The following is a 12,650-nucleotide window of genomic DNA, read 5'->3' on the forward strand; positions in this document are numbered from 1 at the left end:
TGAGGATCCATGTAGATCCATGCTTTTTAACCACGTTTTTGCACCATTGCAGCCCCAGGCAACAGTGGGTGCGTGGTTTTTTGGGGGCAGGCTGTAGCCATGGACATGCTATGTGATCTGATGGTGAATTTGGGCTGACCCAATGCAAAGATCCTGAGGATCCATGTGGATCCATGCTTTTTAACCACATTTTTGCACCATTGCAGCCCCAGGCAACAGTGGGTGCGTGATTTTGGGGGGGCAGGCTGTAGCCAGGGACATGCTATGTGATCTGATGGTGAATTTGGGCTGACCCAATGCAAAGATCCTGAGGATCCATGTGGATCCATGCTTTTTAACCACATTTTAGTGGGGAGGGAAGGAAAAACACAGAAGGGACAAGGAGCAGGAGAGGGGTGTGCAGAGAAGCAGCTGGCTAAGAATGCAGGAGAGGGGTATAGGGAGGAAAGGAAGGCAAAAGTTTTCCCTCACCTACCCACCCAAGCCAGCCAGCTCCCGCTCTCTCTCTCTCTCCCTCCTGCATGTTTTCAGCTTTCCCCTCTGCTTGCCTGGAGGGGAGGGGCTTTCCCTGCTCTTTGTTCCGTTTGAGCAAACACAGCAAGGAAACAGAGGTGGGTGGGCAGTAAGACCCTGAGGCAGAATGCCGGAAAGCAGCCGCTTCCTCTTTTCATGTTTCCCTTCTAGGAGACTCGCGATTTAAATTTTGCCTGCTTTTTTTTGCCTCCCCTTGCACTATTTGGCTCCAGGGACCACACATTCGCTCAATAACACGCACAGACATTTCTCCTTCCTTTTTAGGAGAAAAAATCTGCGTGTTATTGAAGGAAAAATACGGTACCTAACAGTCTCATCAGCAAAAGCTGTGCACAAAGACTTGCTTACACAACAAGACCTGCCCTCCTCTGCTCCCCACACACTCTCCCAAAATTAGTTTGGGGTTGGGGGAGAGGGTATAATTCCGACCAGCAAGGTGAAATGCTTGCATAGATAGAATGTTTGAAAGACCATGATGCTAAATTCCACCCAGAATGTTGATCCAGCACCTTCTTATGCAGGCATAGGCAACCTCGGCCCTCCAAATGTTTTGGTACTACAATTCCCATTATCCCTAGCTAACAGGACCAGTGGTCAGGGATGATGGGAATTGTAGTTCCAAAACATCTGGAGGGCTGAGGTTGCCTATGCCTGTTCTTATGGATACTGGAGATCTACTATGCATCTGGAGCTCCCCTGCTTTCTAGGGCTGCTACATTTGTTTCAATAAGGTAGCAGGTCCTTGTGCATGGTGGTTTTTGTTTGTTTGTGTGTTTTTTGTTAGACACGCCTTTGGATAGACACCACAAGTTGTGAATCATAACCAATTCTCAGAAAAAGAGTACAACTTCTCGACAATGAGGACCACTTTCCATTACAATCCACCAAGGATAAGAGGAATGTTTCTATCAAGGAAAGGCAAAGGGCATGCAGAAATATATATGAGAGCTTAAACTGCAACAAATGCAAGATTCTGACAAAATTTATGTATTAAAGTCGACTCACTCTGTATCTGTTGCCTCAAATATTCCTTGGAGTAAGATGCTTGCTGCAGCTGAAACACTGTAGCAGAAACATATAAATAAATAATAATAATAATAATAATAATAATAATAATAATAATTTATTATTTATACCCCGCCCATCTGGCTGGGCCTCCCCAGCCACTCTGGGCGGCTTCTATAGAAACCAAAAATACAGTAAAATATCACACGTTAAAAACTTCCCTGAACAGGGCTGCCTTAAGATGTCTTCTGAATGTCAGGTAGTTGTTTATCGCAATGAATGATATCATTGCCTTCAGATATTACGGTAAGTGTGAAAACTAATTTGCATTTTAAAACAGTAACTTAGTCACTTGAATACTAGATTTTATTTCAGTGCTAAGTGTATTCAAGCTGTTTGCCTATGGCTTGCCTATACTGTATTAAACTATACCCTATCAGCTGCTTCCCCTCCTTCCGCATCCCAAAGCTGCTTTTCCTGCATTTCAGATGCATTTGCCTTATAAACATCCATCCAAACCTGTACAAAGCGGAAAACTGCTGATGGGGAAAGGAGAGGAAGAATTAAACCATTCCCACCATTCTTTGCTATTAATTCTCCTCTCTCAAATTTGCTTAGAAGCGACTGTTAGGACCTTATAACATGCAGTTTGGCGTTGAGTGTAATTCTATCTTAACCCAGTAACATAGATCCATATGGGACTCAGCTACATTAGTACTGTAAAGAAAAAGTGTTTTAAATGTGTTATAACACTGTGAGGTTAAACAATATATGCCACATAATAAAAAACTATAGATAACTGAAGGCTGGCGACGTGAGGACTCTCCCTTGCTTGTTTCCAAAGCTGAACCACACGGCAACATACCAAGCTGTAGCAGTAGTTTGTTCAGGTTGTTTAACATGACATCGGCCATTTTGTAAACCTACATGAAGAGGGAAAAGAAAAGGAAGAACATAAAAAAGGAAAGACTGCAAATTCTTTCGATATGCAATCACAGCCGCAAGAGTGTTACTGGCCCAGAAATGGAAACAGCAAGAAATATCGACCGTGGAAGAGTGGAGAATGAAATTGTTAGATTACGCAGAGCTAGATAAATTGACAGGGAAGATTAGATACTTAAGAGACCAAAAGTTCATCGAGGACTGGGGGAAATTTGTGGAATATCTGGAATATTTAAGTGAAGGACAGATGACGCTCAAGGGATTTAAAGAAGCACTGTAAAAAAAGCAAGAAATATTGTCTAAAGGGAATAGGCAAAAAGAGATAAATAATGTCAATATAAATTTGAGAAATGTGTAATTAAAATTATGACTATGGATGATTTACGGAACAGCTGAGGGAAGTCCAAAAGAGAAATAAGTTATGAAAACGATGTGAAATTAATATATTTTGTTTTGTTTTATTTGCTGATATTGATTAATAAAAATTATATGTAAAAAAAGAAAAGAAAAGGAAGAACATAATAAAAGCACAAGCTCACAATGACATACTTAATAGCCCCAGCAATACAAAATGAAAATTGGAGACAAATGAAAAGAAAACCCACCCCTTGCTGTAAAGGCCTAGGTATAGGGTAGTAAATTCTATTATTACAGGCTATGCTAGCACGGGAGATGCTTTGTAAGGCAGGGGTGAAATTTTTGTGAAAAAGGAGGGAATATGAGGCTAACATTAACCCTCTTGTAAAATTATCCCACTTTGTCTGAGGCAGTTTTTTCCACTGACCTGTTCGTAATGATAGCTGGAGTCTTTAACCAGCTTTTTACCATTAACAAATTTTAATGTATCTGAATAAGCACAAACATTCCAATCTTAAAAGTGTTCAAAGTTACACTGCACGTTCACCAATCTTTTGCCCCTCATTAAGGTTTTCACAGGTAACGATAAACACGATCCTTAAATGATCAGTCAGAAGGAGTGCTTAGCACGACAGCGACATTTTTGTCTAAATTCAAAATTAAGTCAGGTGTAAAGTTTCCAGACCACATAACATGACGGTTCTGGGTGAAATCTGCATTTCTACAAAACCCTGTTTCTTTCTTTCTTTGATTATTAAATTTCTATACAGCCTCCTCAGCCAAAGGCCACAGGGCAGTTCATTCACTTTAAAAATACTTTCAAACCACAGCCTTCAACCCCAACGTGATTTAAGGGCAGTCTGACAACAACAGTAATAAAAATAGATTTTAAAACCCTATTGGTGACAAAAAAAAACCCCCACCACAAACACGGTTTCAGAAGAACAGATAAAAATAATCTGCGGCGTGTATGGCACCAGACCTGCTGTCCTTCGTCAAAAAACAAAACAACCCCCCCACTTCGTTTAGGGGGGGATCCTGTTTATTCAATGGGGGCAGTAAGGCTCACAGGGAGGCTGAGAGTCAACCTCTTAAAACACTGTTCAGCAGAAAGCAAAATGGCGCCGCCCTGGAAGGGGGAAAGCGCGGGAAAAGCTGAGGAGGCAGAGGAAAGACGCGCGTTTCTGAGGCGCTTCTCGCGGTGCTTTAACCGCCGTTTGGCTGCGGTGATCCGCCTCAGGCGCTCGGCGACCTGTTTCCCGCCTTTATTTTAAGTCCTAACGGCAGCGGGGCGGGCGGGGGAGGGGAGCTGCGCCGCCTGAGGAGATTCATTTGGCGGGAAGCCCTTGCTCCCTAGCCAGTCCCTCTGTGAAGCTCCCTGGGCTCTTTGGATTAAGGGGTGGTATACAAATTTAATTCGTGGTGACGATAAATATATAAAAATAACGACGACAGTGTTCTTCTCCAAGCTTAATAGGGTTGACATATTTCAAAAAGTGAAAATCCAGATACAAAAGTGAGTCTTCCAGGAAATTCTGGACATATAGCAACCCCATGACCAAGCACCTTCGGGTGAAGGGCGGTATACAAATTTAATAAATTATTAGAATTATAATCTACTAAAAATTAGCAACAAGAGTATTCTCCAAGCACATTTGGATGGAGGGCAGTATACAAATTTAATAAATTATTATTATTATTATTATTATTATTATTATTATTATTATTATTATCTATATTAACAACCATAATCTTCTCCAAGCACCTTTGGGCAGTTCCCCTGTCATGTCTCAGATTGCACGTCTGCTAGATTCCCTGCACAATCCCACAAGAGGAGTGCAATCCTAAACTATATTTGCCCGGGATTAAATAAATGCACCTGTATTTTTTTAAAAAAAGATTGAAGTATTAAAGAGTACTACTACTGGCCACTTAAGTATGTGGTTCTTGGCTGAAATGGTTCCAACTGAAAAAAGCCCTGTATACAAGTCAATGTTAACAGCTATGATCCTGGAGGAAGAAGTATCCAGTTTTCCAAAGTACATAATATTGCGGTTTGACTACTGGGAAAATGCAATATCATGCTGCACCAAAATTGGGAAATTAAAGGTGGTCATGAGAATAGCCCCAGAGTATTGAATACCTGACTGAAATCAGTGGGAACAGATCTCTTTGTTTGTTTTGTTTTGTTTTTTAATGAATCAACTCACTTTCTCTTCCTTTCTCTTTCCCCAAATACTCCTGAAGAAAAGCAATGAAGATGCTCCATCTACTGGAGAATTGATGCAGCATATCCCCAGACGATTTCAGGCAGCTGCCACGTATGTGCTGATGACAACACATGCACAGATGACAGCTTTGGTGAATTGAAGTTCAGTGTGGGAAAACAATTCACAGTGACCAAGCTAGCCAAAAGACACTTGGAAGCCCCACAAGCAGGACACGAGGGCAATGACTATTTCTCACCCTCATCCAGCAATTGGTATCTAGAGGCTTGTTGCCTCCAAACCTGGAGGCTGGTACTCACTGGCAGCTACTGGTAGGCACAGTCAGGGATCACAGTAGGTAGAGTCAATTGTTGTCGTTTAGTCGTGTCCGACTCTTCGTGACCCCATGGACCAGAGCATGCTGGTAGCTTCGAGAACACTGTCCAACCATCTTGTCCTCTGTCGTCCCCTTCTCCTTGTGCCCTCCATTTATAGACACTTTTCTGCAGAGCACACAAGCGGTGTATGTATAGAATCGGAGAGTTGGAAGGGACCCCCAGAGCCATCTAGTCGACCCCCCTGCGACTCAGGAATCCCAGCTAAAGAGATGGCCGTCCAACATCTGCTTTAAAAAAATGCCATGAAGGAGAGTACACCACTTACCATTCCACGACCGAGCAATTCTTACAGTAGGAAAGTTCTTCCTGAGCAATAACTAGAGAAATAGCCTTACAGAGCAACACTAAAATAATAAATAGCAGAATTAAAAGAACATGAAACTGATTCGAGGCCCATTGCGACCTCCAGTAGAACCCGATCCACAGGTTCAGAAGCCAATTCTGTCAAACTATTTGCTATTTTTCGCTTTGTTGTTGTTTAGTCGTTTAGTCGTGTTCGACTCTTCGTGACCCCCTGGACCAGAGCACGCCAGGCACTCCTGTCTTCCGCTGCCTCCAGCAGTTTGATCAAACTCATGCTGGTAGCTTCGAGAACGCTGTCCAACCATCTTGTCCTCTGTCGTCCCCTTCTCCTTGTGCCCTCCATCTTTCCCAACATCAGGGACTTTTCCAGGGAGTCTTCTCTTCTCATGAGGTGGCCAAAGTTTTGGAGTCTCAGCTTCAGGATCTGTCCTTCCAGTGAGCACTCAGGGCTGATTTCCTTAAGAATGGATAGGTTTGATCTTCTTGCAGTCCATGGGACTCTCAAGAGTCTCCTTCAGCACCATAATTCAAAAGCATCAATTCTTCTGCGATCAGCTTTCTTTATGGTCCAGTGGAGTCAATTAACCCACCTCCCTTGCAAAGACACAAAGGACTGAATACAAGCCTGCAGCCCTATGCATGTTTATATCATAGAAGCGTAGAGTTGGAAGGGACGCTGAGGCTCATCTAGTCCTACTCCCTGCAATGCAGGAATCCCAACTAGAGCATCAGATGTTGTTTTAGGGGAGTGCAACCAGTTTGGTCACACTGGGCATAGAGCCTTGGGGGTGCTGCTGGGGATGCCACAACTATGATTTACAGTAGAGCATGAGAGAAGTAAAAGAGCCGAATTTTAGTGTCATACAGGGCACCAATGAAATTTGGGGCCCCAAGATCTGCCTCTGAAAGCATCTATGACAGATGGCCATCTGACATCTGCTTAAAAGCCTCCAATGAAGGAGAGTCTGCCACTGTATTCTGCTCTGGTCAGACCTCACCTGGAGTACTGTGTCCAGTTCTGGGCACCACAGTTCAAGAAGGACACTGACAAACTGGAACGTGTTTGGAGGGCAACCAAAATGGTCAAAGGCCTGGAAACGATGCCTTATGAGGAACGACTAAGGGAGCTGGGCATGTTTAGCCTGGAGAAGAGGAGGTTAAGGGGTGATATGATAGCCATGTTCAAATATATAAAAGGATGTCACATAGAGGAGGGAGAAAGGTTGTTTTCTGCTGCTCCAGAGAAGCGGACACGGAGCAATGGTTCCAAACTACAAGAAAGAAGATTCCACCTAAACATTAGGAAGAACTTCCTGACAGTAAGAGCTGTTCGACAGTGGAATTTGCTGCCAAGGAGTGTGGTGGAGTCTCCTTCTTTGGAGGTCTTTAAGCAGAGGCTTGACAACCATATGTCAGGAGTGCTCTGATGGTGTTTCCTGCTTGGCAGGGGTTGGACTCGATGGCCCTTGTGGTCTCTTCCAACTCTATGATTCTATGATTCTATGACCATCTAAGGCAGTGGTGCCCAAACCTTTTTCAAAGAGGGCTAGATTTGATGAAGTTAAAGGCCGTGGGGGCCAACCAAAGAGCCAACCAATGTTGTTGATCTTTTTTTAGAATTGAAGAGTTGTTGTGCTTTTTTTAGGGTTGGAGTTGTTGAGCTTCTTTTAGGATTGAAGTAGTTGAGGGTCTTTTTAGGATTTTACCCCAGGAAATAAACTGCCATGGGGACTGGATTAAACCAACCAGCAGGCCGGATTAGGCCCCCGAAATGGACTTTGGACATGCCTGTTCTAAGGGAGTCTGGTCCACTGTCAAACATCTCTTACCATCAGAAAGTTCTTCTTGTTTAGTTGGAATCTCCTTTCTTGTAACTTGAATCTATTTGTAGTGAATGGTAGTAAGCCTCATTGAACTCAGTAGGATGTACTTGTAAATACAGTGGTACCTTGGGTTAAGTACTTAATTCGTTCCAGAGGTCTGTTCTTAACCTGAAACTGTTCTTAGCCTGAAGCACCACTCTAGCTAATGGGGCCTCCTGCTGCCACCACGCCGCCAGAGCACGATTTCTGTTCTTATCCTGAAGCAAAGTTCTTAACCTGAAGCACTCTTTCTGGGTTAGCGGGGTGTGTAACCTGAAGCGTATGTAACCTGAAGCGTATGTAACCCGAGGTACCACTGTAGATCACAGCACCTCAAGGCATTTCATTAACCCAAGGGCTGTTGTACCACATTCTTTGCCAGATATGGAAGCAACTGCTGGGTCATGTGTGAGCCATGCAGCACTTAAAATTGAGTACAGTTGTTGCTGTCATAATTCTATCCCCAAAGTATTCTGTGTCATTATAAGGGATCCCAGGGTCCTCCCCTTAGATTCCATGCAGCTTCACCACAACACATACATTTTCCTGCCCCAAGCAACCTTATGAGTTGCTTGCCCAATTGAACTGGCAGAGAGAACAAATAGGAAGAGCACCATGGGTGCACATGTTTGGAGAAGCAGATTGTTTAATGAGAAAGAGGGAAGTAAAATCTGGTAATCTAAAGCTGATGGTAAGGCAGGAGATGAAGGAAAGATGCAGCAACTGGAGAAGGAGGAGGAGAAAGCACACTGGAAGTGAGATATGGGCAGATGCAATGAATTAATTCTGCTCAAAATGTAGCCTATTGTCAGTCACAGACAGGATATGTTGCCTGGGGAAATGAAAACTCACGCATCAAGAAATGCAGGAGGAGCATGGAGGAAGCACTGACTAAACTGACCTTAGGTTGAAAACACAAAGGGACAGAAAATGAATCAGACCAACATAATTGCATAAAAAGAGAGGTTTATTTATAATATATACAGTATGTTTTAATACACAGTTGCTCAAATACTGTTATATAGGCATCAGCCTCTTCATCTGTGCTACAATCTCTTCGTTTTATTCTGATTTGCTTATGGCATCGTTGTCTGTTTACAGTATTCTGTCACCACCTCACCACCCTCCCTGCTGCAGTTTAAGGCACTTGTTAATGTCTTTCTGTCACCAAGCTTCTTGTTTCATGAATGTCTCACAAATGAATCATGCATATCCAGCCTAAGCCTGCAATCCACACACTTCCCTAGGAGTAAACCCCATTGTAGTGGGACTTACTCTAGAGTATACATGTATAGGCTTACATTGCAGAACTCCTTTTGCTGCTCTGATCCATACTCATCAGAGGAAACAGGTGTACATTTCTTAACTGTCCCTAAGCCAGGCATGTCCAAAGTCCGTTTCAGGGGCCTAATCTGGCCCATGGGGCCGTTTATTTCTTGGGGTAAAATCCTAGAAGAAGCTCAAAAACTCCAACCCTAAGAAAAGCTCAACAACTTCAACCCTAAAAAAAGTCAACACATATATTAAGTAAAATAGAAACATCGCCACCTGTCCCCGCCACACTCACCTTTCCCCCATCCCCCTCTTCCCCCTTTTTCTTCCTAATGTAACACTAATGTCTCAACAGATGAAACTGATCTGTAAAAATGTAACTTGGAAAAAAAGAGAGACATTGCTCATACTTTTGTAAACCAAGCAAATCTTGAATAATACTAAAAGGGAAGTTTTTAATGTCTAATGCTGTATTGTTTTTAATATTCAGTTGGAAGCCGCTCAGAGTGGCTGGGGAAACCCAGCCAGATGGGCGGGGTATAAATAATAAATAATCAATTATTATTATTATTAAAAGGTCAACAACTTGGGTTGGCCCTTTGGTCGGCCCTCACAGCCCTTCACTTCATCAAATCTGGCCCTCTTTGAAAAAAGTTTGGACACCACTGCCCTAAGCCTTACACACAAACATTTTTGTGTTTGTTTTTTAACATCTGAGCAATTGGAATGCTGATGAACATCCTGTAACACTTCAAGAGCTGAGCTAGTGCAATAGATGAATACAGCAATAGAATCATAGAGTCTTAGAGTTGGAAGGGACCTGCGGGTCATCTAGCCCAACCTCTTGCAATGCAGGAATCTCAGCTAAAGCATCCTTGATAGATGACCTTCCAACCTCTGTTTTAAAACCTCCAAGGAAGGAGAGTCCACCACCTCCGGTGGGAGACCATTCCATTGTCAAACAGCTCTTACTGTCAGAAAGGTTAGTTTCTATTCAGTCAAGGAAGAACTCTTGGAGTTGATTGCTATGGAGATTTAAAAAAAACCAGAATCCTATGTTTACCTCAGTCCCCCACCCCTCCCGTTTTCTTTACTCGTATGTATCTGATTCCATCCGTTTGGCAAAAAATACTATTTTCCTTGAAGAAGGATAGCATTCAGTGCTTTAATTGATAGTTCATTCATCTTTCCTCAACTATAGTAAGTGCCCTAAAACATTATTGAAAGCTGGCTTTGACAGTGTGGATAAATTCACGGATAAGAATTTATACAATTGTTACCCAGCAAGATAAGTTGATGGTTACTCTGACAATGGAACATCAATAGCATAGCTATGAATGGGGGGGCGGGCGGGGTGTGTGTGTTTGGAATCCCAGACAGAGAAGCTGATAATTGCCATCCAAGGTCAGATATGAATTACAAGTAATATACAGCAAATTCATTACTGGAACTACTTACGATGATGACAATGCCATAAATGTTGTTAACAAAGACGACCAATTGATTGCTCCATCATGAAGTGCCTTAAGTTGTCAAATACTGATCACAAAGGCCCACAACTAAATAGTAGAAATGAAAATCCTTCATACGTTTGGATGAGCAATGTCATCTCTAGTATAAATGTTCTCGCCATAAAAGCACATCATGAAATAATTCACTCTTATTTTATTGAGGCAAGCCAGTGATTAACAAGGAAACAGTTGTCTCCGATAGGTCAAACACTGAAGTTATGGATGGTCCCCCCCCCCAAAAAAAACCCCAATAATTTTACCCCTGAGCTGAGGAAATGCCAAATGCGGTTGTAGAAATACTGAATATCAAAGTGTACACACATAAATTAAGTTTTTTTTTAGAAAGCAAATACAATAACCTCCATTTTCCAAGTGGAAAAGGGGGTGAGATATTTATTTATTTTTAAATGGAAAGGTTTGCTGCTCAGTGTCTCAAAAGCTTCAATAGATGCAGTTTATGTGGTTCCAATATTAATTCAGCCATCATAAAGGCTGGAAACTTATTTTTATAATTGAGAGGTGATCTCAATGTTCCTAAAATAACAGGTGTCATTGATAGTTGACTCATAATGAGCCTAAGGCTTTTAGGCTTCCCATAATCTTCTGGTTGGACATAATAGAAGCTGAACTAGTCTGGCCGTTGGCCTAATCCAGAAGGGTCGATTAATATTATTAATGCTATATTTTAAGCATAGCCTGATACAGTCTATGGCAAGGTGGGAAATCTGGAAACGTCCAGATGTTACTGAATTACAGCTCCCATCATCCTTGACCATTGGCCATGCTGGTCATGGCTGATGGGAGCTGGAGTCTAACAATAGCAGGAAAGTAACAAGCTACCCACCCTTGGAGATTAGGAATGAGTTCTTGCTGTGCTCTACAAATCTCCTCTTCCTTTCAGTGACTCTCATTCCCAACACCCTAATGGCACAACTCCCAACACCAAAACTGTATTTTGTTTTGTGTTGTTCTGTTACATGTCCTGTTTGGAGGCTCATCAGACCAAAAAGCAGGCTATAGATGCAACTTTGTAAACAGATTCTGTAAAATCCAAAAAAGAATAAGACTATCATCTTTTGAAAGTTAATAAATCTGTAAAAAAATAAATAAAATAAATGCAGGAGCTGGCTATGTATAATTCTTATCACAAGCGCCCCCCAGGCAAGAAGTTTGCCCCACCAACTTGCCCTGCCATTGCTGAACTCCTGTCATTATCATATGCTTTCCCCCTTCCCATCTTTTTTCCTGCAGCCACCACTGATTCGTATTGACCCAAGACAGATATTTATTTATGAATTAAGCACGTCAAACAATTGGCAAGACCTGTGTATGCAAACAATATAGCCTTATGCCACTAATATTGCCAAACATGAGATACACAAGTTGCAGAAGCGGATGAGAAAACAATTATTAGGCAACACGGAGTCCAAAATTATATCTAATGGGAAGTTGCCTTCATATTGTCCATACAATTCCTTATCTCTTGTCCTCAATGGAAAACCGGCCTGGGAATCTCTACCGGACTTTCAACGGGTCCTTTTTGTCCAGGAAAAGAAGATGATAACAGCTTATACCACTTCACATTGTGTGGGGTGGAATGACATTTGTGAATGCTCACACATGCATTCTGTTATGTACTGAGTCGAATAGGATCCAAACTGCAGCAGTCTGATTGGTCCTAGAACAATAGGATCCAAAAGGCAGCAGTCTGATTGGTCCTAGAACAATAGGATTCAGAATGCAGCAGTATGATTGGTTGGCCGGAACCACCCAATCATGCTCCAGATTGAAGTGAATCCACAACCTGATTGGCTTACAGTAGAATTCCGGAATTAGCCAATCATGTGCAGCCCATTGTGTAAATAATGTATATAAAGCAGATACTTTGAGGGGACTTTCATTCATTCCTCCTCACCACCATGAGCTGAATAAAGAGCATGAAATCACTTTGCGATTCTGAGTATATTTCACATTCCAAACCAAAACCTTTTACAAATAGAAAAGCAGAACAGCAGACAAGGGGCTGGGCTAGAATCTTTCCCTTTGCCATGCTAGCATCCTTGTGATACAGAGTTATTTTTACAAATCTTTTAAAAATGTGGTCTGTCCCGCCCCCTCCACCCGACCTAAAATGGTGCAATCCATTGTGCAACCTCAGAACTTGGCCATTCTGCTGCAAATGTATAGACCGGGCCATTGCTATGATCCCTGAATGTGAATTTGAAAAGGTAAAGGAGCCCTGGACGGTTAAGTCCAGCC

The 12,650-nt window shown here is 42.3% G+C and overlaps 1 protein-coding gene and 1 long non-coding RNA gene across 8 annotated transcripts in view; both read right to left on the reverse strand.

The window, feature by feature from the left end:
• Window positions 1-5,325, reverse strand: part of LOC307224892 (protein SIX6OS1) — a 30,345-nt gene extending 25,020 nt beyond the window's left edge. Inside the window, exons 1-3 of one of the 7 annotated variants that reach the window (XM_079992089.1) lie at window positions 4,764-4,950; window positions 2,405-2,462; window positions 1,540-1,596 (exon numbers count right to left, since the gene is read on the reverse strand). In XM_079992089.1, coding sequence (XP_079848215.1) covers window positions 1,540-1,596; window positions 2,405-2,462; window positions 4,764-4,883 — 235 coding nt within the window. In that variant the 5' untranslated portion in view covers window positions 4,884-4,950. Of the gene's footprint in view, window positions 1-1,539; window positions 1,597-2,404; window positions 2,463-3,820; window positions 4,127-4,603; window positions 4,628-4,763; window positions 4,963-5,304 lie in introns of those variants that run through there. The other 6 variants (XM_079992093.1, XM_079992090.1, XM_079992088.1 and 3 more) reach the window with 6 other exon arrangements.
• Window positions 1-12,650, reverse strand: part of LOC307208869 — a 288,717-nt gene that overhangs the window by 257,753 nt on the left and 18,314 nt on the right. The gene's annotated exons all lie outside the window — the stretch shown is intronic.

Source organism: Podarcis cretensis (assembly GCF_951804945.1).
Source record: "Podarcis cretensis genome assembly, chromosome: 1".
Taxonomy (NCBI): Eukaryota; Metazoa; Chordata; class Lepidosauria; order Squamata; family Lacertidae; genus Podarcis; species Podarcis cretensis.